Source organism: Castor canadensis, chromosome 3 (assembly GCF_047511655.1).
Source record: "Castor canadensis chromosome 3, mCasCan1.hap1v2, whole genome shotgun sequence".
Taxonomy (NCBI): Eukaryota; Metazoa; Chordata; class Mammalia; order Rodentia; family Castoridae; genus Castor; species Castor canadensis.
Genome location: NC_133388.1, coordinates 90,409,397 through 90,435,457, shown reverse-complemented (window position 1 = coordinate 90,435,457; position 26,061 = coordinate 90,409,397). Strand labels below are relative to the sequence as shown.

At 38.7% G+C, this 26,061-nt stretch overlaps 1 protein-coding gene and 1 non-coding gene across 8 annotated transcripts in view; both read right to left on the bottom strand.

The window, feature by feature from the left end:
- Chd8 (chromodomain helicase DNA binding protein 8) overlaps nucleotides 1-26,061 on the bottom strand; it is a 59,204-nt gene that overhangs the window by 5,167 nt on the left and 27,976 nt on the right. For 6 of the 7 annotated variants that reach the window (XM_020170585.2, XM_074068413.1, XM_020170586.2 and 3 more), the window contains exons 6-34: nucleotides 21,981-22,163; nucleotides 21,826-21,894; nucleotides 20,935-20,990; nucleotides 20,318-20,435; nucleotides 19,249-19,332; nucleotides 16,327-16,464; nucleotides 15,027-15,148; nucleotides 14,649-14,892; nucleotides 13,201-13,377; nucleotides 12,076-12,219; nucleotides 11,609-11,864; nucleotides 10,606-10,816; nucleotides 10,100-10,295; nucleotides 9,457-9,624; nucleotides 9,048-9,227; nucleotides 8,790-8,900; nucleotides 8,291-8,487; nucleotides 7,873-8,072; nucleotides 7,612-7,792; nucleotides 7,438-7,527; nucleotides 7,060-7,163; nucleotides 5,812-5,941; nucleotides 4,093-4,168; nucleotides 3,357-3,411; nucleotides 3,014-3,221; nucleotides 2,301-2,509; nucleotides 1,492-2,211; nucleotides 1,120-1,271; nucleotides 413-715 (exon numbers count right to left, since the gene is read on the bottom strand). In XM_020170585.2, the coding sequence (XP_020026174.1) occupies nucleotides 413-715; nucleotides 1,120-1,271; nucleotides 1,492-2,211; nucleotides 2,301-2,509; nucleotides 3,014-3,221; nucleotides 3,357-3,411; nucleotides 4,093-4,168; nucleotides 5,812-5,941; nucleotides 7,060-7,163; nucleotides 7,438-7,527; nucleotides 7,612-7,792; nucleotides 7,873-8,072; nucleotides 8,291-8,487; nucleotides 8,790-8,900; nucleotides 9,048-9,227; nucleotides 9,457-9,624; nucleotides 10,100-10,295; nucleotides 10,606-10,816; nucleotides 11,609-11,864; nucleotides 12,076-12,219; nucleotides 13,201-13,377; nucleotides 14,649-14,892; nucleotides 15,027-15,148; nucleotides 16,327-16,464; nucleotides 19,249-19,332; nucleotides 20,318-20,435; nucleotides 20,935-20,990; nucleotides 21,826-21,894; nucleotides 21,981-22,163 (5,082 nt within the window). The remainder of the gene's footprint in view (nucleotides 1-412; nucleotides 716-1,119; nucleotides 1,272-1,491; nucleotides 2,212-2,300; nucleotides 2,510-3,013; nucleotides 3,222-3,356; nucleotides 3,412-4,092; nucleotides 4,169-5,811; nucleotides 5,942-7,059; nucleotides 7,164-7,437; nucleotides 7,528-7,611; nucleotides 7,793-7,872; nucleotides 8,073-8,290; nucleotides 8,488-8,789; nucleotides 8,901-9,047; nucleotides 9,228-9,456; nucleotides 9,625-10,099; nucleotides 10,296-10,605; nucleotides 10,817-11,608; nucleotides 11,865-12,075; nucleotides 12,220-13,200; nucleotides 13,378-14,648; nucleotides 14,893-15,026; nucleotides 15,149-16,326; nucleotides 16,465-19,248; nucleotides 19,333-20,317; nucleotides 20,436-20,934; nucleotides 20,991-21,825; nucleotides 21,895-21,980; nucleotides 22,164-26,061) is intronic. The other variant, XM_074068412.1, reaches the window with a different exon arrangement.
- LOC141422242 (small nucleolar RNA U6-53/MBII-28) lies at nucleotides 5,167-5,276 on the bottom strand. The gene has a single exon (XR_012446842.1). It is a non-coding gene; the product is annotated as a small nucleolar RNA U6-53/MBII-28 (small nucleolar RNA).

Sequence of the window (26,061 nt, the reverse complement as noted above, 5' to 3'; positions counted from 1 at the left end):
ATTATAATTTAATAAGACTCAGAATACTCAGGTGTCATTTAAACAGCTTTCCCATAATTTCATTTATTTAGTTTTTTTTCTTCTGGCATTGGTGCTTGAACTCAGGGTCTCAAGCTTGCTAGGCAGGCGTTCTACCAATTGAGCCACTCCACTAGCTGATTTTATTTTTTTAAAAATCAGGCTCAGATCTAGATTTTAGTTTCCCAAAAGCTTTGTATCAAATAAATTTGCTTCAAACCTATAACTTTGAATCTAGTCTTCAGGAGATCCCTTCAACAACTTTTCCTAAATGGATCTTAGGGAGCTGTAATTTTTAAACTTAGCCAATATGTGAGGTAACCTATTAGTGAAACTAGTTAACAAGAACTACAACCTCCTCACCCACTTCCCAGTGCCTAACTGTTGAGCTTACGTCTTTGATCTGAACTGTAAACTCCTTCTCATCCATGCCTCGGCGAAGTTTGGTAAACTGGGCTGCTGCTGTGGTGACTGCAGATGCTTCCTCCTCTGCCATGGAAGCTGCACTGCTACTTCGTGGTGTGGGGACTGGAGAGTCACCATATTCTCCTGGGGTTAACGAGGGGCTGTCCAGTAAATGGTTGCCAGGCCCCACAATTCCTCCTGTTATCATTTCCTGGCTTCTGCGGTTAGAAGGCCATTTCCCTGAGAGTACAGCCTGGCAGACGAGGTCAATACGGTTTATCAGGACGCGATCCTGGAGAAAAGAAATAAATGCCTTTTTAAGGGTCTGAGATCCACATACAACAGTTCTATCATTACCAGAATGGATAAAAATCATAAGGCAAAGAACTTAATGAATTAGTTTCCTTAAATCAACTGGAATTGCATGAGAAAATTTTTTTTAAAAAAGGGAAAATAGGGAGAGAAGATAAAGGAGAATGATGGAGGGGGTGAATTCAACGATGATATATTGTTGAACTCTTGCAAATGTCACAGTGTTCCCACAATACAATAATATGATAATAAAAAAAAAATTTAAGGAAAAATATGTACCACTAAACACAGTGAAAGAGCCTCAGAACAATCTGTTACTTGTTCCCACTATATACTGTTACATTCTACTTCTGGACTCTACATGTCCAGGAATGCAGATGTTACCTTAGGCCACTCAGAAGCTCTTTGTCTTTCTTGCAACAGCAGAAGCTCAGGGGTCATTTGTTCTCCATCTTCATTTGGGAATCCATCTTGGGACATAGTGAGGGACAGAAGACTCTCTTCATCATAGAGCTTTGGGCAGGATCGGTCAGCAGCTAGAGATCACACAATGTGTGAGCAAAGATGGTACAATAATGTTAAATGGGAATGGTATTATGTGGACTTTGAATGAAGGCCCAAAGAATAACAGATCTCTTTTGACATTTTATCAAATAAAATCCAATTTCTCTCAAGAAGATGCATTTAGAAAAGAAGGGAAAGAGCAGAGTGGGGGAAATAGGGAAGAAGGGCCAACAGCCTGTCACATGCACTCACTTAACTTCTCTTCTTTCTCGTCCTCACTCTCATCAGTGCTGGAGCTGGAGCTGGATGAGGATGAGGAAGAAGAGGATGATGGTGACAGCTTGCTCAAGTCCAGCTCAGAGTCTGAATCATCCTCATCCTCTAGTTTGACTGGTGGAACACTCCGGGACACCAGAGGGGTAGGATCAGAGGGGGCTACACGCATTTCATAGTCTTGTGGGGTTGGTCGGCTCCTGGCCACCACCTCATGCTCTAGCTTTAAAGTCAGACTCTCCAGACTGGGAACCTGGACAGCTGTCTCCTCAGGTGACTTTTCAACAGGAGCATCTGGGCGCAGGGGCAATGGTGAGGCAGTGCGTGAGGTATACTGCTGGTGTAGCAGTGGAGTAGAGCAGCGTGACAGGGATGTAGCTGGTGCTCCTGCCTGATGGTTCTGCATATAATTCATACGGGCAGCCAGAAAAGAAAAGTCTGGGTCCTGCATGATGTTGCAGTCTGTTTGGCTCACCCCATGGCGAGCTGCCCCTCGTAGAAGCTCCCCATCATGACGAGCAGGCTCCCACCATTTGGGCAGTTCCGGACCTGGAGGCTGACACAATGCCAGCCGATCTTCCAAAAGGGGGTGGCATAAAACTTGTTCCCGTAAGCGCCGAAGCAATTCGATACGGTAGAGAGTCCGTGATGCTCTCTCCTCAGTGATGGGTTCAATGAACAGGTTAGGGTCTGGGGGTTCTATAAGACACAGAAGTGAAAAGAGAAATGAACCAAGAATTGGTCTGTAACCACCCATCCTGGCTCATCTTAAGACTCTTCAATCTTACCATCTCCAGCTGCTGGGGGAAGGCGGCACACTTGACGGCACATGGCCACAAAGCCATGGAAGTACTTGGTAAGGCTTTCATCTGTCTTTTTGTCTAGTCGAGCAAAAGTACGGAAACGATCCCAATGGAACTGCATGTTGTCAGGGTCATATTCCACACCAAAGGTGGACACTACTCGGTAGAAATCAGTTTGTTCACGCCTTGTCCATCTACAAAGGAGTAAGACAGTAAGAGACCAGGAAAACACGGGGAACACTGGGTGTTTCTTAGGATGGTTTTGGAATACCTGGAAACACAAAACTTGAATGTGAAGACAACAAAACCCAGAAGGGGCAATACTATGGAACATAGTAATGAATTACCAAGAAAAGGGGGAAAGCAATATAGGCAAATATCTCAACAAGAAATGTCTACGTAAGAGAACTTCCTGAGTTATAGTTATTGCAGATAAGTGAAATTTTTTTTTTGTGTGGTGGTGGTAGGAATTGAACTTTGAACTTTAGGTTTTGCAACTGCAAGACAAGAGTTCTATTGCTGAGCTACATTTCCAGCCCATAAGTGAGACTGTCTAAGTCCTAGAGGTATAATAATTCAAGATAGAAAAGAATATCCCTCTGTAGGGAATTACAAATAAATCCTTCCTAAGATGCCTTACAGTATAGGATCAATAACTGAAGATAAAGTTATAGCTCAAATTCCCAGCTGTATTTTACCGTTGTTGTTTTTCCCGCCGTGCAATTTCTTTTAGTTTGAAGGCTGCTTCACAACGCCGCCGTCGCCGGTCCCCACGTTCTGCAGCCTCTATCTTCATTTGCTCTCTCTTGTAGCTGCGCTGATAGGCTGTGACTAGGCGGCGAAGCCTAGCTGTTAGGGCAGAGCCTGGAGGCCAGAATAGATGCCCTGGCTGTTGAGTCACCTGGGCTGTAGGAAACAAAGTAGAATGAACAGTAAGTAGAGAAAGGATTCCACCCAAAGGCAAAGCTCTAGAAATCCCATGGTATGCTAGAACTCAGTCAGTGATTCCACCAACCCACACAAAATTGACCCAAGATTTACCTTCATCTCCATCAATCACTGAGATCTCCTCATCCATCATCATCAAAGGATCACCCTAGAGAAGGAGATCCACCCCACAGGAGGTGGAGGGTGAAAAGAGGGGAAGTTGGCACTCTGAAAGCATTTTTTTTTTTTTTTTTGGCAATACTGGTATTTAATTCAGGGACTTACGCTTGCTAAGCAGGCGTTCAATCACCTGAGCCACTATGCCAACCCTGAAATCACTTTCTTGTATGTGTCCTCCATGGCAACAAGGGATCAAGAAAAATTTCTTGTGAAAGAAACCCTCACAAAAATTTGGAAGCAACCTGAGCTGGGCATGGGACATATATATATACATATATATAATTTGAACACTCAGGAGGCTGAGAAAGGAGGACCACAAAGTCAAGGCTAGCCTGGGCTACATACCAAGACTCCATCTCAAAAGAGAAAGAGAAAAAAGGAAGTAAACAACTACAAGAACATCAAGAAAATAGAAACTGCATGATTAGTTCTTACTAATGGTGAAAAACTAATGGGTTTTAGAAATTTATTACTCAAATAATATATGGCTTGGGTCCCACATGATCTCCCGCAGCTGGCATTATAATCCTTTCCTTTAGTGCTTTATATTCCCACATATTATTTACTTTCCATTGTGCATTACAAATTAATCAATATACTTCAAGTATGAGAGAATGGGAAGAGATATTTAGTAATAGAGAAAAGCTAAACTCTAATGAGAATTCCTTACCTCATCCTCTTGATCCTTTGGGGGACCCTGGAGTGGTTTATATTCAGGATCTTCACAATCCTTATCGAAATCAACCCTAAAATTATAGAGAGCCAAAATAAAATGTTTATAATACATATTATATCACTAAGAGAAACCTAAGATGAAAATCTGGCCAAAAACATACAATCCAGCATAAAAGTCTTTTACTTTCACGAATATAGGAATGGCAGGTGAGGTGCTAGCTTTGGATCAATTAAGTGCAGTGACCAACAGAACAAACAATTATGAGAAACTGACAAACTACTATTCGTAACTGCTTGAATCTAAAATTAAATACTTTATTTTTTGGTGATATTGAGATTTGAACTTGGCCTCATGTCTGCTGGCAGGTGCTCTACCACTTGAGTCTCACCCTCAGCCCTTTCTTTACATTGTTATTTTTCAGGTAGGGGCTCATGTTTTTTCTTAGGGCCAGGATCAGATGGAGATCCTCATACATGTGGCCTTCCACAGAGCTGGGATAACAAATATGTACAGCCACACCCAGGTTATTCATTGAAGTAACTTTCTTCTGGGGCTGGCCTCAAACTGTGATCCTCTCAGTTTCTACCTCCCAAGTAGCTGGGATTTATAGACACTGTGCCTGGTCATCTCTTTTTTTTATTTTTTTGAGAAAAAAATAAAAACGGTCTTGTGACAGTGTTGCCCAGGTTGGTCTCAAATTCATGTACTCAAGTAATCCACCTGCCTCAGCTCCAAAGTAGCTAGGACTACAGGTGTACACCCTCATGCCTGAAATACTTGAAATACTTTTCTCTTGACAGCCCTTTTTATTGTGTAACTCATTTTCTTGCTCCTTTACAATGATTTACTTTTTATTATTCCATTTAAGTGTTTCATGCTTTTCTGTTTTTACTACTTTGCTCTATTAAACATAAGGGTGAGATAATAAATGATCTGCAATGAATAAATGACCCAATTTCCTTTGAGGGTCTGACACCAAAGCAGACTGAAGTTGTCATCATCAGAGAAAAATCTCTTGGCTATGCAGGAGTTGGTAGGTATTTCTTAACTATGCCAACCATCTCATATGTCCCTCAGGTCTCCATGTGAGAAGTTTTGTTAAACTCACTGGCACCCACAGTAGGGCAACCATGCCCTACTTGGTGGCTCAGTATTAGCATGGCAATTCATCACTGGGACATGTACTCGGGCAGAACAAATACCATTTTTGGTGGTGCAGGGGTTTGAACTCAGGGCTCTGCACTTGCTAGGCAAGAGCTCTACTATTTAAGCCACACTTCCAGCACCAAATACCTGTATGTGTCAGGCACCTTTGGGAGATGACAAGCCTAGGCTAAAACTTCCTGAGGCTCTACCACACAAGTAACTTGTGAGAGCTGCCTGGCTGGATATTTTAAGAGAACAGTTTATTCTTTCAGCTACTATAGAAAGTGCTATAAAGCAAATTGGACAGAACATCACATAAGCCACTTGGGGGGTAACACTGATTTTCATCCATAGCTGCATCCTATGGCAATATGTGCTGTAGACCAGTTTGTGGTGCCCTATCTGCTGGTCTTACTCTTCGTCAAGGATTTACTGTACAGCAGTATAACCACCATTAAGAATCCCAATGGTTTTAGTGATGGCTAGAGTTATGCTATCTTGTAGCACAAGCAACAGCCTCCACAGGGTAGAGACAGAGGTTTAAGATAAGTAAACATCAATTTTTACCCTTCTACTATGTCAGAGAAATTATCCAACACTCGATGTTCTGCTGCAATGGCTTTGTCATCTGGCCGGCCAGCCTTTTCCAAGAAGCATAAGGCTGGGTCTGCTCTCATGGTATTATATTTCTCATAGCCTAGAAGAAAAAGGGCCAAAAAATGAAAATCAGATTAATTTTGCCTTTATGCTTATTTGGAATGCTGCTGGAATAATCAGAATATGTGACCACTTTGCTCATAATGCAAAATATAGTTAACATTAACTTGGGCAAGTATGGGTTATGTTATTATACTTAAAATTTTTACAGCAATTTAGAATCATGAGTTTTAACCTAGTGATTAATAAAATTTATATATTATGATAGAGCTCTATAGCTATCTAAATGGTAATTTAATATTTATTATCTATTATCATTCTTATTATACAGGTGAAGAGATTATAGTCAAATAATTTAGGGATTGGTCACACATTATCAAAGGAAGAATAAGAAATCTGTACCTGGAAATAAATAAGTAGTCAGTGAATACTTGCTGAATAAACAGATTTCAAAGGTTGTTTAGACTCCTTTAAACCTCTGAGTCTCACAAGTAAACCAGGACTATGAATGCCCAGTTTTTCTTATAATGTTTATTTTCTCAAAAACATGCAGATTAAATACCATTACTCTTATTTTATGATTTTTGTTATTTAAAAGAAAGATATCCTAATGTGTGAAAGGACTGGAATTTAGCACTCATTGCTTTTAATGCCTGGGATTTGTTATTAGGCAAAACTGCAAAGGAAATAGTCTTCCTTTTCATAGTGCTCACACCTACAGCTCATAAGTAATTGCTCAACATTTAGACAAATGGGATATTTAGACAAATATAGCACTTTCAGCAAGCTACAGAAAAATCATGAAAATTACCTGTGGTTATTATTAACAGGAATGGGCACGTTACCTCTCCTGATTTGTGGAACCTTAAGTTAGATCCCAGAACATACAGCAGGGTAATATTCTGGTAACAGTGATTAGGGGATGGATGTCAGGGTCCCTAGTTTGGATTTAATTATCCATCTGGTCTTTCTGAACATCTCTTTATAGGAACTAAGTGATCTGCTTTAGACATTTAAGACTAGGTCCCTAATCAAACACAAAATTATTGAAGATCAGTGAAAGAACTTATTTATTTATCATGAACATTTTGCTAAATGTATCATCCCATGGACCTAAGTTTTCAATAGGAAAGGAACAGTCTAGAAGAAGTTACCTACCATGCTTAAAGACTCCAATAAGCAGAGACTTGTCAGCCTCACTGTCCCACCATGTTGTTGGAACCTCCAGCTGATCCACTACTGGAAACCATATGTCAATCTCACTAAAAGTATAAGAGTATAGTCAGCAAAGCAATGTTGGAATGAAAGTGATAATCCTTGGAAAGATTATTACAGGTATCTTACTTTATCTATTAATTAATATGCTCATTCATTTAACCCTATTTTCTTCCATTGTGTCAAATATAAGATCAAAGACCTGATAAATTTTAATTATCGGATACCCCAAAGACAGTTAGAAAGAAGTAAGCAAGCCAGTCATTCCTGGAATAAGACAAAGAATTAAAAAACAAAACAAAAGCCACAGAAGATCTTTACCTAGCAATAGCACCTCCTAAGACCTTCTCTGCCTGGTCTCCAATAACCTCTTGCCTCAGGTAGTATAGCATTCGTACTCTCAATAGTACCCTAGAAAGGATGGAGAAAGATGTGCTTTAGCAGCAGTGTACCAGCTCTGAGGTGGGAAATGTGTTTGCTAAATTCTATTCTTACTTGTTACATTGATGTTTCAAGTGCTTCTTATAACTCTCATCTTGGAATAGAGTATCAGGGTTATATTTCCGGATCCAATCTGCCTTATGGATATCAAAAGTACTTTGTGACTTTACTTTTTTCCCCTTGCGTCCTCGGGGTACAGGGATAGACAGACCTGGGGAAGGGGTAACATCAAAGACTTGGATTGAGAAAAACCCTTAGACCTGAAAAGGACTACATAATCTATAGAAATATGAAAAGTAAAGAGTTGATAATTACCTGAATGATTCTGCAATTCTTTTGTCTTGCCATTTTCAGCAGGGCTAATCAAGTCCCAAATGAAGCCTTTGATATTTTCATCCCCACGGTAGTGTAGGAGGCAGTACACGAGGATGGCACGGCATATTGTCTCCACATCTCGTTCAGTCATTCGTCGTTTGAAACGTCCATGAGACAAAATATCTCGCCACCGTCCCCAACTAACAAAACAGCAAAGCAAACAAGCTATTTCCCTGGCTCCCAGATGTGCATCTCCCAAAAAGTGGGAAACAAAATATCACAAAACATACCAATAAAATATATAGAATGAACTCCCTCAAGGGCAAAAATTTTCCACATGACCTCCTTTGGCCATAGCCTCCAATTTGAAAGGCAACAGAGTGAGATATACTACTTATCAAGGCAAGTGGGTTCTTACCCATACACCAGGAGATGCTTTTCCACCCGAAAGCAGTCAGTACGCCCATAGGCATGATGACGATCATGTCTGCGGGAGCGTGGCCGCTCATCATCTTCACTTTCCAAATCAGAGAATTCAACCAAGTCATCATCTTTCAGAGTGCTGAAGTGGCGGGTCTGTTTCCGTACTCTAGGTGTGTCAATCACCAAGTTATTCTGTGCGAAGAACAGAGTAACTATGATATGCTCATGGGAAAAGACAGAGGATAATTATGGATATAACATACAAAAACACTCGGGTTGTTTTTTAGGAGATGTAAAATAATCAGGATTAAGGAAGCATAAGTGGTAATCTAAGTACTTTTCCCAGGGCTTCATAAGTAAAAGTTTGTACAACAGCCTTTTTATATGATATACCATTATAAACTGCAATTAACCCCAAAGAACTAGAGCAGCTCTGAAGACTGAAAGCAGTGTGTCTTTACAATACTTCCTCCCTAAAGAAAGAATAAACTCACCTTGCTATTAAGCAGGTCCATGTCAAGGTCAGCCTTTTTGGCCCACTTTTGCCAAAAGTTGGGATCATCCAGAGAAATATCTGTCCTATTTTCAGAAGCAACAAAGCTTGCCTAGTGAGAAACAAATGCAGAGTAAAATTAGCTACAATGCTTTTTTTGAGCAATGGGAAATCACCATGTACATTTAAAATGCATTAAGTCCCAATGGTTAATGTCTCCAACTCTGCTTTTCTAGCATCTGGCATAGACAGAACATGCCTTGGCAAAGGTAGAACCTTTTCCTTCAGATTCAATGGTGATGGTTGTAGTTCGTCTTAACAAGATCTGGTCTATGTCTTCTTCACAGAACTTGGAGCCTTCATCATCTTCCTCCATTATGGCAGCATATGCTCCTTTTCTTAAGAGATCTTCAATCTCCTTCTTGGAGAATTGTTGGATCTGCAAAAAAGAAGAGAAAGATGAAAAGATTTCCAAGAGAATATTAAAACAAACATGCCTTAGTGTTTTATTGTATTGTAAGAAATAGTAATACAATTATTTGTCAGTTATTAAAAAAAAAAACTTGGAAAAAGAAACAATTGGGAATTCAAAAAGGTAGTAGTCAGAATCTTATCCAAAAATATGTTTCTGTGACCCACTACAAACTTATCTATAGACTATGACTTACACCAGTGATGTTACCATCCCGACCACTCATGGACTGAAGCACAGCTTTATCCAATCCCAACTTGAGGCTAGCCTTATCAAACATCTCTCTCTCATAGGAGTTACGAGTGATAAGACGGTACACCTTCACTGCTTTGCTCTGACCAATTCGATGACACCGTGCCTGGGCCTAGTTTAAAAAAAAAAAAAAAAAAAGGAAGGAAAGTAAAATGACAACAAAAAATTAGAGAACAAAGGATATGTAAATATTAATTCACAATTGTTTCATACTTATAAAGCAGCCATGAGATCAACTCAAAACCAAGTCAATCTAAAGATGAAATTACTGCTCCATCATGTTACACCAGGGGTCTGTGTGTACATCTGTTTATTTAAACAAACACAGTTATACCTATTCATTCAAGTATTGTTTGTGGCTGTTTTGTGCTATGGGAGCAGAAGTGAGTAGTTGCAACAAAGACTGGAGGACCACAAAAGCTGTAACACCTACTATCAGGTTCTTTACAGAAAGTAAGATGATTCCCTGGCCTAACTATCACCTTTTACTAAATAAACAATTTCATACTTTCTTAGAAAGAGATCCTAATCTTGTTGAAAATTTCCTAGGTTAGGAAGTTAGTTTGTAAGAAAGTAATTTCCTTTACCTGCAGGTCATTTTGTGGATTCCAATCTGAATCAAAGATGATGCAGGTATCAGCAGCTGTAAGATTAATACCAAGTCCGCCAGCCCGCGTGCATAGCAGGAAGACAAATCGGTCAGAATCAGGCTTGCTAAAGCGGTCAATGGCAGCTTGTCGAAGGTTGCCTCTAACTCGTCCATCAATTCGTTCATATAAGTACCTGAATGGGGGGGTCACAGGAAAAAAAATTAAGTGGCAAAGCAGAAGAAACTAAAAAGGCAGATGAGAATCAATACTCCTTTGTATGTCTAGCTGGCCAAAAGCTACACAAATTGTGAATGAGATTCTTAAATACTTCTCTCTTGCAACTGGTCAACTCTAATTAAACTCACTGTATACTACTGTTTTTTTCAGTGCTAGGGACTGAACCCAGGGCCTCAGTCAAGCACTCTACCATTGAGCTACACAGGCAGCTCTTTCTGTAGCTTTATGATGATACAGTAACAAGACTAGAATGACGCATTTCTTACCGCCTCTGGATTAGATAATCCTCTAGGATGTCTAGGCAGCGTACCATCTGGGAGAAGATCAGAACTTTATGGCCACCAGCTTTAAGCTTTGGAAGTAACTTGTCAATAAGAACCAATTTGCCAGCTGAGCGAACCATGGCCTGCAGGTGGAAGTCATGAGGTATGATATGGCAAGCTTCCCGAAATTCTGTTAGGATTTTTTCTTCTGCACCTGCCAAAAGAAAAATTAAACTTGATGTTGAGATTCAGTGAAAACATATTAAGCCTTATTTAATTTGTTGGTTTATCTGAGATAAACACGCAAAGTAAAATTGTAGGTCTTACTTGAGACCTACAATTCTGACACAGAGAACTTTAGCACCAAAGATTCTTCAATCATCTTCCACTGTGTTATGTAAAACTTGGAATGTTTTATTCAAGTAAGGCAGGTCTTACTTGAGTATGCAGAATTAAACACATGTGAATATGTGCACAAGGACTAAGAGGGCAAGAAAGAATAAGGAATATACAAACCACTGTTACTAGCATAAGGCACACAAGAACTCAAAGAACAAAATAACCTGAATTCTCATTCATTAAATTCCCAATAGCAAATCCTATTTAATTTTGGAGATTAGGCAGAAAAAGGGATATAAAAAACCAGAGATAGATTATCCAAATATAAATCTTTTTTGAAAAGGAGAAGGAACCCTGGCTGGGTGCTGGTGGCTCATGCCTATAATCCTAGCTACTTGGGAGGCAGAGATCAGATGGATCATGGTTCGAAGCCAGCCCTGGGCAAATAGTTCATGAGACCCTATTTCAAAAATACTCTTTACAAAAAAGGGCTCACAGAGTGACTCAAGTGGTGGAGCACCTGTCCAGCCAGTGTGAGGCCCAGAGTTCAAAGCCCAGTACTACTTTTATACCCTTCAGTCCTCAAGCCCTTGGAAAATCGTCAATGCATCCATTCTCTCTGAGGATTATCATTAAGAAAGGAAACAATGGCAATCAATTCCCTCACCATTGATGAGATATGGGTGGTTGCAGCACTTGCGCAACTCCATCATTGTGTTTAGTAGATTAGGCATGTTGGTATGGCCTGCCCCTTTAGAAAGGAAGGAGAAATTTTTCTCCAAAATAGCACGGTAGTATTTCTTCTGGATGTTAGTCAGCTCTACTTCAATAATAGTTTCTTGTTTAGGGGCCAAGTTTTTTTCAACATCCTCTTTGAGTCTCCTCAGCATCATTGGCTTGAGAATGGCCTGTAGTTTTTGAACCTAGGAGGCATTACAAAGAGAAAAAGAAGGTAACATAAAGATAAACATTCTCACATTATATAGAAATATGAAAAAGTAAAATTAAGAGTTTTCCACTATCTGAGGAATACAGACTTTGGAAAATGCCACTGATGATGTGGGAAGGAGTTCAGAAAGGCCCTTGTTCCCTGTGACACTCCTGGATTAGCACTTCATTACCCAAATTTCCTACCTGTTCCTCTGTCTTCAGATCCCCAAAATCTTTGAGGAACTCTGATTCTGAGGGAAACTGTGAAGGTTCCAAGAAATGAAGCAAGCTGAACAGTTCCTCTACAGTGTTTTGCAATGGTGTTCCTGTGAGTAACACTTTGTGTTCCTAGAAATGGAGAAAACATTAAGAATGACAATGATAAAACTCAAACCCTTAGAACCTCCAGAGTTTTCCATTACATATGTCATCTTTAATTTATTTATTTACAAAATGATGGTAATGGATTAGGTTACTTTCTTTTCCTTGCCCCTTTTCTGATAACACAAAGCACTTAAAAAATCCTATGGCATTATTTAACATACTGAAGCAAGGTAAATATTGTGATTATAAGCAAATAAAGGAATGGAAATTCAGACTATATTTTTTTCCAAATTAATTCAACTCCTCACAGATATCCTAATTTGCCCCCCTCTAGGCAATGTGCCTGTTGTGGATAAAATATGGCCATTAATTTTTCATAGTTCCTCTTATTAAGGTTCACCTCTTGAATCTAGGATTGCCTTGTCACTTGCTCTGACAACAAAAATGCAGCAGAAATGATTCTTTGCCTGCCTCAAAGGTACTGCAGCTTCCACTTTTGATCTTTTGGAACACTGTCCTGAGACTACCTTGTAAAGCAGCCCAGTAAAGGCTGCTAAAGGATGAAAGGCTATTGGAAAGATAACCTTCGTGCCCCTGCCAATAACTAACATCAATTACAATCATCAGCATTAATGACTCTGGGCAAGACCATCAGAAAAACGTTTTTGCTAAACACAGCCTAAGTGGCTAAACTAGAGAGTTATAAAAAATATAGTTTTAAAGCCAGTAAGTTTCTGAGTATTTTGTTAAATAGAAATAGGTAACTAATGTTTCTCTTACTCCTCCTGACTGAGACAATATTAACCCATGATTCATTTCCATTTTGAAAATTTACAACTTTTGTATGACTTTCAGGTTATCACCCCCACAGGGCATCCCTACCACTCAATAAAAATTTCTGATTCTGTTCTCTTCTCTACTAACTTAAGGCAATTTTCATTCCAACAGGGAATTTTAGAGTTAATTCTAAGCATTTGTGTCCACAAGTCAGTGTGAAGAACTCACCAGGTCCATGTGCTTGAGGCTGTCAAGCAGCTTGCAATTACGGTTCTTCAGTCGATGGGCCTCATCAATGATCACACATCGCCATTCAATTTCACGAAGCTCGGGACAGTCCGACAAAATCATCTCAAAAGTGGTGATCAAGGCATCAAACTTGTATGCACCTGGGATAAGGCGCCCCTGCTCATGAAGGCAGTGAAGTCAGGTAAGGCGTAAATGTATCTACCTGAGTTCCTTTGAATTTCTTTTCTATAGTCAGACAAGTTTAACATAAAATTCAAACTGCACTTGCACCCTCATCCACTATTGTTTATATTCTGAATGAACAGTGACAAATGAATGAAAATAGAATACACTGCTTCCTCAACAGGAAAACAACAAAACTCACCAATTAAGTCAGACATTTATGACTCTGCTGTATGCCTTGCTCATGTACGTTGTGTGTTGCTTAACAATGAAACTGACAAATGTTGGGCAATGCCCAAACATACAGTACAAAAACAAAAGTGGAAGATGGGTGTTGTGGTGCACACTTACAATCTCAGCACTCAGGAGGCAAAAGCAGGGTGATTGTGAGTTTGAGGCCAGTCTCTGCTACCTAGCGAGACACTGTCTCAAAATAACAAATAAAAAAAACATATAAAATGAAGCAGAAATAGGTAATACAGGACTTGTTAATACTGGTTACTGTTTAAACTTTGATAGGTCAAATTGTTTTAACAAAATTAAGAGCTATAAAATGTAACTTGAGAAAATTTCACTTGGGAGAAATGAAAATCACAAAAGAAAATTAATAGTAAACAATTAGTAAAATTTGATATTAATACAAGATAGTTAATTTAAGTTTGTTTTCAAATTTATATAGAAAAAGGAACTGATCCTGATAAAAATTTTAGTCTTAAAAAAACAGAAGGAAATGAACATTGAAGTTCTGTATTGCACAGATCAAGGAATTTAAATGGCTAAATGAATTTCACTTTGAAAATTAATTTAAAACTCATCAATGATGGCAAAATTTTATTTAAATTGTACTGTTTTTTTGGGGGGGGAGACAGTACTGGTGTTTGAATTTAGGGCCTCACACTTGGTAGGCACGTGCTCTAGCACTTGGGCCACGCCCCTGGCCCCTTTTTGTGGGGGCTATTTTTGAAATAGGGTCTCTCAAACTATTTTCTCAGGCTGGCCTTGAACCTCAATCTTCCTGATGCCTGCCTCCCGAGTAGCTAGGATTACAGGCATGAGACACTGGTGCCTGGCTTGTATGTATTCTTGAAGTCAGAACTTTAACTGAATCAAAATAGGAAAGTCAAAATAATGCCCTGCACAAAAATACCTTAAATCACAGAGAGCCTCAATAAAAATCTAAAATTCAAAGGCAGCCCTTAAAACACCAGGTGCCTTCCCTTGGCCTACTTTCTCTACGCCATAGCATTTCCACAACATGCACTCACCCGTGAATCTTTGCAGTACATTTCATATTGCTGAATCATCTGACGGCTGGCCAGGCTGCCATGGTATACAATAGTGTTCATCTCTGTCCATGTATTAAATTCTCGCTCCCAGTTAGTAATGGTGGACAGTGGAGCAATGACCAAAAAGGGGCCATGGATGCCCACATTATATACCTCCTGCAGGAAGGCAATGGATTGTATAGTTTTGCCCAATCCCATTTCATCAGCCAGGATGCAGTTCTGCCTGTAAATTCACCAGGGGTTAGAGGGAGAAAGACTGTCAAAAAATTACCATCATAAAAAAAGAATGTTCCTATTCTTAAACAGTTTTAAAAATAACTGAAGACTGAGCCTACACTTTATGAGCCTGCTCTTTACCTGTTGTACCAGTTAAAGAGAAGCCAATTGACCCCTTCCAACTGATATTCCCGCAACTGGTTTCTGTTTTTATATTCATGTGACAACTCCAACTTCTTCCAGGCACTTGCCTGTGGACGATTCTAAAAAATAGAAATTTTGAATAAAAGGAATGGAGATACTAATAAAAGCAGATAAGACATAATAGGTAATTTTAGAAGTTTAAATCAACAAAAAACATTATTGCTTGGATTAAAACTGTTGAACATATTTAAACCCATGCACTCATCATGTTATTAGGAAAAAAAAAAAAAAAGAAAAGATAAAAGAGCTAGATGCCGGTGACTCAGGTCTGGGTGTCTACCCAGGAGGCAGAGAGCAGGAGAACTGCAGTTCAAAGCCAGCCCTGTGCAAAGAGTTTGCAAAACCCTGTCTTGAAAAAACTCATCACAAACAAAGGGCTGGCAGAGTGGCTCAACTGGTAAGAGCTCCTGCCTAGCAAGTGTGAGGCCTGGTGCCGCAAAAAAAAAGAAGAAAAAAAATCAGAAAACAACCAGGGAAATGTATAAAATCATTGGTATTTGATTGATGTTAAAGAATGATTTAAAAAAATTGTTTTCAAATTAGAGATCTGAGATTGGACTTGGACCACAATCCTACTCCCTATAGTTTCCCACATAGCTGTGTGATCACAGCTGTGTGCCACCATGCCCAGTTTATTGACTGAGATGGGGTCTTGCCAACTTTTTGGCCAGGCTGACTTCAAACCCCATCCTCCTGTCTCTACCTCCTGACTAGCTGGGATTATAGCTGTGAACCATCATGCTGGACCTTAAATCTTATTGTTTGACATAAACACTGAAATAATTAAATGAAATAATCTATCTGGACACCAGTGGTCACGTCTATAATCCTAGCTACTCAGGAGGCAGAGACCAGAAGGATCGTGGTTCAAAGCCAGCCTGGGCAAACAGTTCATGAGACCCTATCTTGAAAAAAACCATCACACACATACAAAAAAAGGGGCTGATAGAGTGGTTCAAGGTGTAGGCCCTGAGTTCAAACCCCAATACTGAAAAAAAGAAAAAAAATCTGCAATTTGGCTTAAAATAACAGGAGATGGGAAGAATGGGTGGAGAAATACATGATAAAAGATTGGTCATGTACTAACAATTGTTAGCTAGGCGACCTTTGTATTTTTGAAAATTTCCATAATAAAAAGCTAAAATCAAAAACTTCTGTAATTGGAAAAAAATTAAATCATTGCATATAATAGTCCTTCATACCTATACATTTACTTTCTAGACCCAAATGTACCTACCACCCTTTTGAGTTCCGGGTGCCTTGACTGGATCCGTTTAAATTCTCGAATCTTGCCTTCATCAACATCCTCTTTTAGCTCCCACGTGCTATCCTCATAGGGCAGAGAGCACCATTTCACCAGGTAGTAAATTACAGGCTAGAAAAGAAGAAACCAAAGCCTTAATAAGCAGATTTTGCATTCTGTGTCAACACCTAAAAGATGCTGAAAAAGTCAGGCCAAACATACCAACATAGGCTCACTGTTGATTCATTATCTTTCCAGGCAATTTATCAAAATCTCTTCTAAAAGTAAAATTTCTACCCAGTATTTTCTAGCACACTAAGCACTAAAACATTATGCTCATCAATCAAACAGACCAAAAACAAACAAACAAATAAACAAACAAGACTTACTCTTTTCCTATAGTGTGTTAAAACTAAAAGACAGGGTTTTATCTCATACTGTGCTTTTGGCACCAAATGTGATATAGTAGGAACCAGGCTACTTTTAAGATGAAGAACAGGATAAACCTATATAAGAATACAAAGGCTTTGGAGCCCCTAGAATTCTGAGTGCAAATGTACTTCAAGAGCCCTCACATGGTGGTAAAAGATTTCTCTGTGAGTTGCAGAAATCTAGGAGTTAACTTTTTCTTTTTGGGCAGTCCTGGGGCTTGAACTCAGGACCTAGTGCTTGAGAGGCAGGTGCTCTACCACTTGAGCCACTCCCCTAGCCTAGGCTTGAACTCTTAAGAAGCTTCACTGGGGAGAGGTACCATGAGTGAAGAGGAAGAAGTGCTGAAGCTCCAATTACAGTACTATTTTACAGGTGTTCCATTGCGAGGGGCAAAATAGTGCCTATGTTTGCTATTCAAGATAATCACTGCTGAGCTGGACATTTAGTTCAGCAGTACAGTGCTTCCCTAGTATTTACAGGTCCCTAGAACCACCACAAAATCACTGCTACTGTAGCATTTCCATTTTTTGGCTTATATAAAGTAAGCAGGATTATATACATCAGGCCTCATATGATCAACAGGAATCTCTAGCATAAAAGACTCCTTAAAATAGCCAGCAATACATACTCACAGATCGAAGAATTCATAGAACTAATTCAGAGGCTCTTTCACCTTTTTCTTTATTGTGGTGACTCGAAATTAAAGTGTTTTATTTTTGTGGTGCTGGGGCTCAAACCTAGGGCCTCAGACATGCATAGCAAGAATGCTGCCACTGAGCCACACTTCCAAACCTATTGTACTGACTCAAGTCACCTTGCACAGGTCACATATTTTCAGCATCACAACTTACTCTCCTAAGGACCACAGTATTCCTAATATTTACACTGTAGGTATTGTAAAATGGAGGACAAATTAATCTCACTTTGGGTGAAACGAATACAGACAGTTACTGTCCTATAATGGGAGCATAAATTACAGTGTCAGGGTACCGAAACACTTTCATGTGCCATGCAAGTTGCGGCATATTTTAAAGGGGCCAAACCAAAGGCTAATTACTTTTGGAAAGGTAAGTATGGTGGTAGAGAACATAAGATTTGAAAAGTTGGGAAGACTGACATCCTGAAAATAATGAGAAGAATTTAACAGTAGCTAACTCACTAATAATTGGCATATTCTCCAATCACCACCCAGAAATGAACACACATTAACTCTGACCCTTAATCCAAAAGGAGAATATATGTTATCTGAAGCACGTGTTAGGGATTTGAAGACACTGAAATGTAATAGTCTCTGGATGAATGATGTATGGGGACAAGTCACTTGGCTAATGAATAAGCCCAGCTTACCACCCAGCACTGGTTAGCTTAACAAGGTTCTCTTTTTATGTACTGGTCACTGTCACAAGTGATAAAAATTTTGTTTATAAAATATGACTCTGCAAAGTTAAACCAGCTACTGCTTGAAGCAAAAACAAAGTGAAGAGTTCTAAGAGAATGATGCTTTGTAGACTATAAGTTGAAAGTTAATTTAAAAGAGAGAAGGTTAAATTCACTGGTGGCTTAGATTTATATGACTTTATTTGGAAAATGAAACAGGTAATTAGTGAAACTGTGTTAAGTGAAGTGTTTGAGCATATATAAGGAAGTACTAGCACAGCAATTCTCAAATCAAGTTATGTGTTCTCAGAAAACCAACTTAAAAATAGAGTTCTAGGTGCCAGGAGCTTACTCCTATAACCCTCACTATTTGGGATATTGAGATTGGGAGGGCAGAGGTTCAAGGTAAGCCCAGGCAAATAGTTCTAGAGACCCCATCTCCAAAATAATCAGAGCAAAACGGACTGGAGGTATGGCAAAAGTGGTAGAGTTCCTGCTCTGCAAGCACAAAGCTCCAAGTCTGAACCCCAGTCCATCAAGAGAAAAAAAAAAAAGAAAGACAGTAGAGTTACACACTAGACTTACTTAATGTGAACCTGTGGAAGTGGGTTCTCAAAATCTTTTTCAAAATACAGATTCAAACGCAGCAAATGACAAATAAAAAGCATTTAACTAATGGTGAGTTCCAAAAATACATTACTCTCAACTTCAACCTGATTAGGAGAAATCTAGGAGCCTGTGCAAACGTGCAAGAATTTTTATATTCATCAATTTAGGAATTGGTGAAGTATTCATTTCCCTACTCCAAACACCCTCTATAACTGAATATGGAGGGTGTTCCACATAAAATATGAAAGAAAATGAGACCAAGGTGAATGATTCTTCAGTACTTATAAACAGAGCTCCCAGACGTTTGACTTTGTGGGAATCTATACTTTTAGCCTCGACTTCCTTGTTTTTCCATTATCTAAGGATACCACAAAAAAATTCAGATATACCCTTTCAGTCTAAGGGATTTCTCAGACACATCTGAAAAATCAAGGGTTGGCAAGCAGACCAGTAAAAATCTGTACAAGGCCGTTTACGTTCCTTCATGCCCCAACTCACCTCACCATTATCCTTGTCTATACTGTGAGACTCATCCAATATCCTATCCACTTCTACGTAGTCAGGATTGAAGGGCTCTTCATCCTAGGTGAGTTATGAAGCCAAACAATTATACAAAAAAATCATTTTTCAGTAAACCTACCTCCTTCCACCTCATCTTTAGCAGGTGATCCTACTTCAAAAATTTTTAATCCATTAGGAGTTCCTGATTTTCACAATAATACATCCTACAAACCTACTTGTATCTTTTCCTATCTTCTCACATGTTACCAGAGAAAGTGGCTTACAGAGGCCTGCCTCAGCATACATGCTCTGGATTGTACCCCTTCTTGCCTTCCTAGGCTTCTCTCTCTACCAAACCATTCCCATAAACAAAGAAACATATTCTATTATTATTTCATATCTTAATAAAATCCTCCCTTAACTCTACATCCCTCTGCATCTATTTTTCTGCTCTGTTTCATACCTAAACTTTCTCAAGAGTTTTGCATACATCATCTCCATTCCTTCATCTCCTTCACTGTCTATCCATTCCACTCTTCCTTCTACTTGCATGTACGATTAAAGTCGAGGTCATGAATCACTTCATATAACTAACAGATTTCTTTACTCATCTTGCTCCAATGTTTAATTAGTAGCAACCCTGGATATGGCAAACTAAAAGCTAGTTTATTGCTATTTCCATTGATTGATACCTGATTAGAAATTTGAGAAAATGTTTTTTCCTAACAAGATGGCTGCTTATGTCTAAAGAGATCAGCAATAGCTATAAAGACTGACTTAGAGGGAGAAGAGTACCTCAGAAGTCACTTTATCATCCCTTCTGAAAATACATGCATATTGGGAGATAAGTCAATCTCACAATACTGTTCCCTATAACTAAGAAACAGAGATTATTTAAAACTAGGAAAACAAAAGCATGGGTGATTAAGTAAATGATCAAAATTAAAACTTTATACACACATATACAAACCAACTGTAAGTTTCCTGGAGGGTAAGCCAAAGTTGACAACCTCAGTAATTTGTGCTTATATGAAAGAAATGATAGGCAATAGCAATTCCTAATTACCTCATGGAAGAAGTGTCTCATCTGAGCCATTTTGGTCTTGAAACGCTTTAGTTTTTGGTGGATCCTCTTATCCTTCTCTAGTTGGGAGATAGTTGCCCATTCACAGTGCAGATAGGAGCTGAAGGAGATGGAAATAGCCAGTCATATTCAAGAAAGGGAAATTGGAGGGCTAGCATTTGAGATTTTGGGATTAGCAAACAACACACAAGATGAATGTGTGCTTAAATTGGGAGACAATTTATGTCACTGCTTCTGAAACTTTAATTTGCACACAAGCCACCTGGTCTGGAGTGTGCCAGAAAATCCGTATTTCCAATCAGCAGCCAAGTGATGCTAATCCTTTTGGTCCATGGACCATACTTAGAGTAGTTAGACTAAGATAGAAAGGATTATAAAGGATTTTATAAGAAACCATTCCCACCTCACTTTCCTGCAAAGAAATAAAAACAGTCATTTCAAATGCTGAATTTCTTTCTAAATAGCCATCTTCCCCATTAAAAATGGCAATTGGAGCAAGGAGATAAAAGGACACATTCCCACCCATGACAGTCAACATAGGAGACTTTTTACAACCCTGTGGAGTGTGGAGTAAAACACTTTTTGCACAGATAACATACTAGTTCTTGTACTTGACAAAGAATTCTTCTGCTTCAGTATATTGTCCAGAAGGAAGCTGAGAAGAAAGACAGAAATTATAGTCACTAATCTCTTATTTGTCAAAGAAAGAATTTTAATTATTTATGGCAGAACTTCATTCTAGTGCTCCTTGATCTAATCTAGTACTTCAATACTAGAGGTTGGATAACTGGAAAAAACTTTACTCATTGTAAACAGATTATCGAAAGAAGAGGCAATAAGACAGTTCCTATTTTCTAATTAAATTTCCTTCATCATCTCTCAAATCTATGCCCTAGCAATATATCCTGTCATTAAAAGGAGCACATTAAAATAAAATCTTTGAGCTGGAAATATAGCTTAGTAATAGGGCACCCTGGGTTCAATACCTAGCACAGGAAAACAAACAAAAACCCCACCCTTCTATTTCTTTTCCTTTTTTTTGCCAGTACGACTGTTGAACTTAGGGCTTTTCCCTTGCTAGGTAGGCTCTCTACCTCTTGAATCACACCTCCAGCCCTTTTGTGTCTGGTTATTTTTGAGATTGGGGTCTTGCTTTTTGTCCAGGCTGGTCTGGAACACAATCCTCCTATTTTATATTTCCCACCACAGCTGGGATGACCACATGCCCAACTTTTATCAGTTGAGATGGGGGGAGGGTCTTACAAACTTTTTGCTGGTGTTACCTCAAGTGGCAATCCTCCCAATCTAGGACTATAGGCCCCAATTTTTTTTTTCCTTTTCCTTTTTGTGGGACTGGAGTTTAAACTCAGGGTTTTACGCTCCCAAAGCAGGTGCTCAACAGAAAAAAAAATTTTGTTTTAAATAAATAAAAAGTAAATGAAACCTGTGAATACAGCATTATTAGCTGCTATTAAAGATAACAGCCCTACCTCCTTCTTCACCACCCGCATAGAAAGCACTTTATCCACAATAGCTGCATCTTCTTCACTGGGATTCTCCTGTAGCAAAAGATAAGGTCAGTCAACAAGTGACTGAAAGAGCAGGACAAACCACTTACTTAAATCGCCTCTTGTACTAAGCTCACCACAAAGAACTGCATGGAAGGCAGTGTCTCGCCGTCTGGCTCCTGTACTGGCTCAGGGAGGATAGGCTCAGGTTTTATTGGGCCGGTGACATCTACTTCTTCTTCTTCCTCATCATCTGTGATCTTTATGTCCAGGTCCTCTGTATATTTTTTTCGCTTAACTTGGCGGTTTGAGCGTCTCTTCTATAGAGTAAAAAATTAATTAAAATAACTGTATGGACTCTCAAAGAGAGAACTTTTTTTTTTCTTTGAGAAAGGGTCTCATTATGTGTATGTAGCCCATGATGGCCTAGAACTTGAGATCCTCCTCCTACATATGCCTCCCAAGTGCTAGAATTACAGGTGTGTACCACCACTGCCAGACTTCAAAACAGAATTTTTAAAAGTACTGTGTTAATATAACTCAAGATTTTATTCCCATGAAAAACCAAATCAAAAGATGATAAAGAGCTTATTTGTCAAATGATGTGACTTATTTAATGTAATAAACATATCAACTTGCTGAATTGTTTTATCAACACTTAGTAACCAAGAGAGAAAAACCTGTACACTCTCAGGCACAGTGGCTAGCACCTATACTCCCAGCTACATGGGAGGCTGAGATCAGGAGGCTCACAGTTTGAGGCCAATCCTGGCAAAACATTATTAAGACCCATCTCAAAAAATAAGTAGGATATGGTAGTTCCATGTCTGTAATCCCAGCTACTCAAGAGGCCATACATTAGGAGGATCCAGGTCCAAGGCCAACCTGAGCAAAAAACACAGGTCTCTATTTGAATAATAAATTAAAAAAAAGGCAGGAGTATGGCTCAAGTTATAAAGTGCCTGCCTCACAAACACAAGGCCCTGAGTTCAATCCTAGTACTGCCAAAAAAAAAAACCCCAAAAGAAACAAACAAAAACTTCAAACAGGACTTTCAAGCACCAGGGTGCAATATACGTCACAAAAGTATGTCAATCTCACAACACTATACCTGAAAGGTAATAAACAGACCACATTTAAAACTAGGAAAACAAATGCACGCCAATTAAGGAATATAAATAATCAAAATTACTGAAGTAAAAAGGTACAGAAATATTTTGTTTCTAATTTCTTTTCTGTTATAGTTAAGGGTTTTTTGTTGTTTTAATGCATAGAATCATGCTATGTGCATAGTTCTGCCGAGTACTTGTTTAGTTAACTATTTCTTAGAAATGTTTTCCTTACCAAATTTTATTTATTTATTATTTACTTGTTTTGTTTGGCAATAATGGGTTTTGAACTCATGGCCCATAGCTTGTTAGGCAGATGCTCTGTCACTTGAACCACGCTTCCAGCCTTATCAACACATTTTACAGGGGGTTGGAGGTGTGGCTCAAGTGGTGGAGCACCTGGTTAGTAAGTGTGAAGCTCTGAGTTCAAATCCCAATACCATCACAAAACAAACAAACAAAAAACACATTTTACATCCACTTTATTCTTTCAAGTGGTCAAATAACATTTTAACACTGTTTAAGTAATACTTATAGTTCATGATAAAAAGTTAGGAAGGAAAGGAGAGGTGACATTATTATTTTTAATCATATATATCATTGGAAAACTCAGAAGAATCAAATGACAGAAATACTAAAAATGATCAAACTTGCCTAGCATAAAGTTAATTTTTAAAAATCAACAGCATTCATTATTATAATTCCTGTGTTAACAGTTTGTGTGTCTGCTGCTCTGGTTTTGAAACATGCTTGTATGTAGATATAGAGGTTGGTATAAATTTTGTTAAATAACGCAACTGAGATTTAAAAAAAAAAAAAAATCAACAGCATTCCTGCATAGACGGAGAATATATAGTAAGAGATCTCATTTATGAAAACAGATTTATTTAAATAGTTAAATCTAATTATATATGTTAGCTCTATAGGAAAAAACTTTAAAATATTATAATGGGAGGATAAAGACAATTTAAGTCAATAGTAAATTACACTATTCTTAACTAAGCCTTTTGATTGTTTGTTTTGCTTTCTGTTTTTTTGAAACAGGGTATTACTTCTTGCTACGTAACCCAGGCAGGCCTCAAAACTTGTGGATCTTCCTGCTTCAGCCTCCATACCCGGCATGAATTAAGTCTTAAATAAGGGTTGGTGGAGTGGCTCAAGTCGTAGAGTGCCAACCTAGCAAGCATGAGGCCAAGTTCCACCAAAAAAAAAAAAAAAAAAAAAGTCTTGGCTGGGCGCCAGTGGCTCATACAGGTAATCCTAGCTATTCAGGAGGCAAAGATCGGGATAGCAGTTCAAAGCCAGCCAGAGCAAATAGTTTGCAACATCCTATCTCCAAAAAAACCCATCACAAAAAAAAAGGGCTGGTGGAGTGGCTCAAGGTGTAGGCCCAAAAAAAAAAAAGTCTTAGACTGAATCCTCCCTTACTACGTAAATATGACAAAACAAAAATTAAGAATAGTTTTAGATAAACTGATTCTAAACTACAAATAGAAAAATAAACCACTTAAGAATAACCAGGAAAAACAGGAAAAGATATAATGGACCTTATCAGATACAGAATATAAAGCTACAATAATAAACACCACTTGGATCCTCCCCTGAACAAGACAAAAGCCAAAGAAATAGTGAATATAGAATAAAATACTTAGGCAGATTTAAAACATAATCAAATGGTACTTATAATCAGTGAAGCAAAAGTGGATCACTCTATAATTGGGATTAGAAAAGACTGGCCAGCAATATAAGAGATGAAAGAAACAACATTCTAAAAGGATCACAAATACAAGTGTAGGGCTGGAGGTGTGGCTGAAGTAGAAGAGTACTTGCCTAGCAAGCTCAGGCCCTGAATTCAAACCCCACTGAAAAAAAGCACAAAATAGGACATAAAATTTCTGAAAGAAAACATGGAAGAATTTTTTAAGTAATCCTGGAGTAAAATAAATTGATCAACTAGATAGTATTAAAAAATTTAAGGTTATATGCATGATACAATCCATTACAAGCAAAGTTAGGACAAATAAAACTGGAAAATAATGCCATTGATACACTTGTTCAACATAGAATTCTTTGAAATAACAAAGAAAACAATCAATAACAATAGAAACAGGAGAAAATAACAAAAATAGTTCATAGAAAAAAACTCAATCGACATTTTTTTGGCAGTACTGGGAGTTGAACTCAGGGCCTCTTGCTTGCTAGGCAGGCACTGTACCACTTGAGCCACGCCTCTAGCCCTTTTTGCTTTAGTTATTTTTGGGATAGGGTCTTGTATTTTTTGCCTAGGGCCAGACTGGACCTCAATCCTCAATTTATGCTTCCTGAATAGATGAGATGACAGGCATGAAACACTATGCCCAACTACTGGTTGAGATAAGAGTCCAGCTAAATTTTTGCCTGGGCTGGCCTTGAACTGCAATCCTCCTGACCTCCACCTCCTTAGTAGCTGGAATTACAGGCATCAGCCACTATGACTAACCTACAACTGACTTTTTTTTTGGTGGGGGGGCAGTAGTGGGGGTTGAACTCAGTGCCTCAAGTTGGCTAAGCAGGTGCTCTACTACCTGATCCACTCTACCAGCTTGTTTTGTGTTGCTTATTTTTGAGATAGGATCTCACTTTATACCCAGGATGGTTTGGGCCATAATCTTCCTATTTGTGCTTCCCCCGTAGCTAGGATGACAGTAATACCACCTTTCTCAGTCATTGCTTGAGATGGGGGGTCCCATGAATTTTTTGCCTGGGCTGGCCTTGAACCAGCTGATCTCAGCTTTCCTGACTTGCTAGGATTACAGGCTTAAGCCACTGCACCTTATAAATTGACTTTTAAACATTAAAAAGAAATGCTTATGCTCACTCATTATAAAACAATTACAACTGAACAGCTAGTAGAGTGGCTTAAGTGATAGAGTGCCTGCCTGGAAAGCACTCAGAGTTCAAACTCTGGTACTACCCCCCAAAAAAATTACAACTGAAAACTAAACAGCAATTTTTTTTCATCTAATAGAGTAACAAAATCAAAAAGGTTGGTTAAAACATTTGAAAAGGGATGGAGATATATTTCAGTGGTAGAGTGCTTACCTAGCAAACGTGCAATTCCTTGAATTTG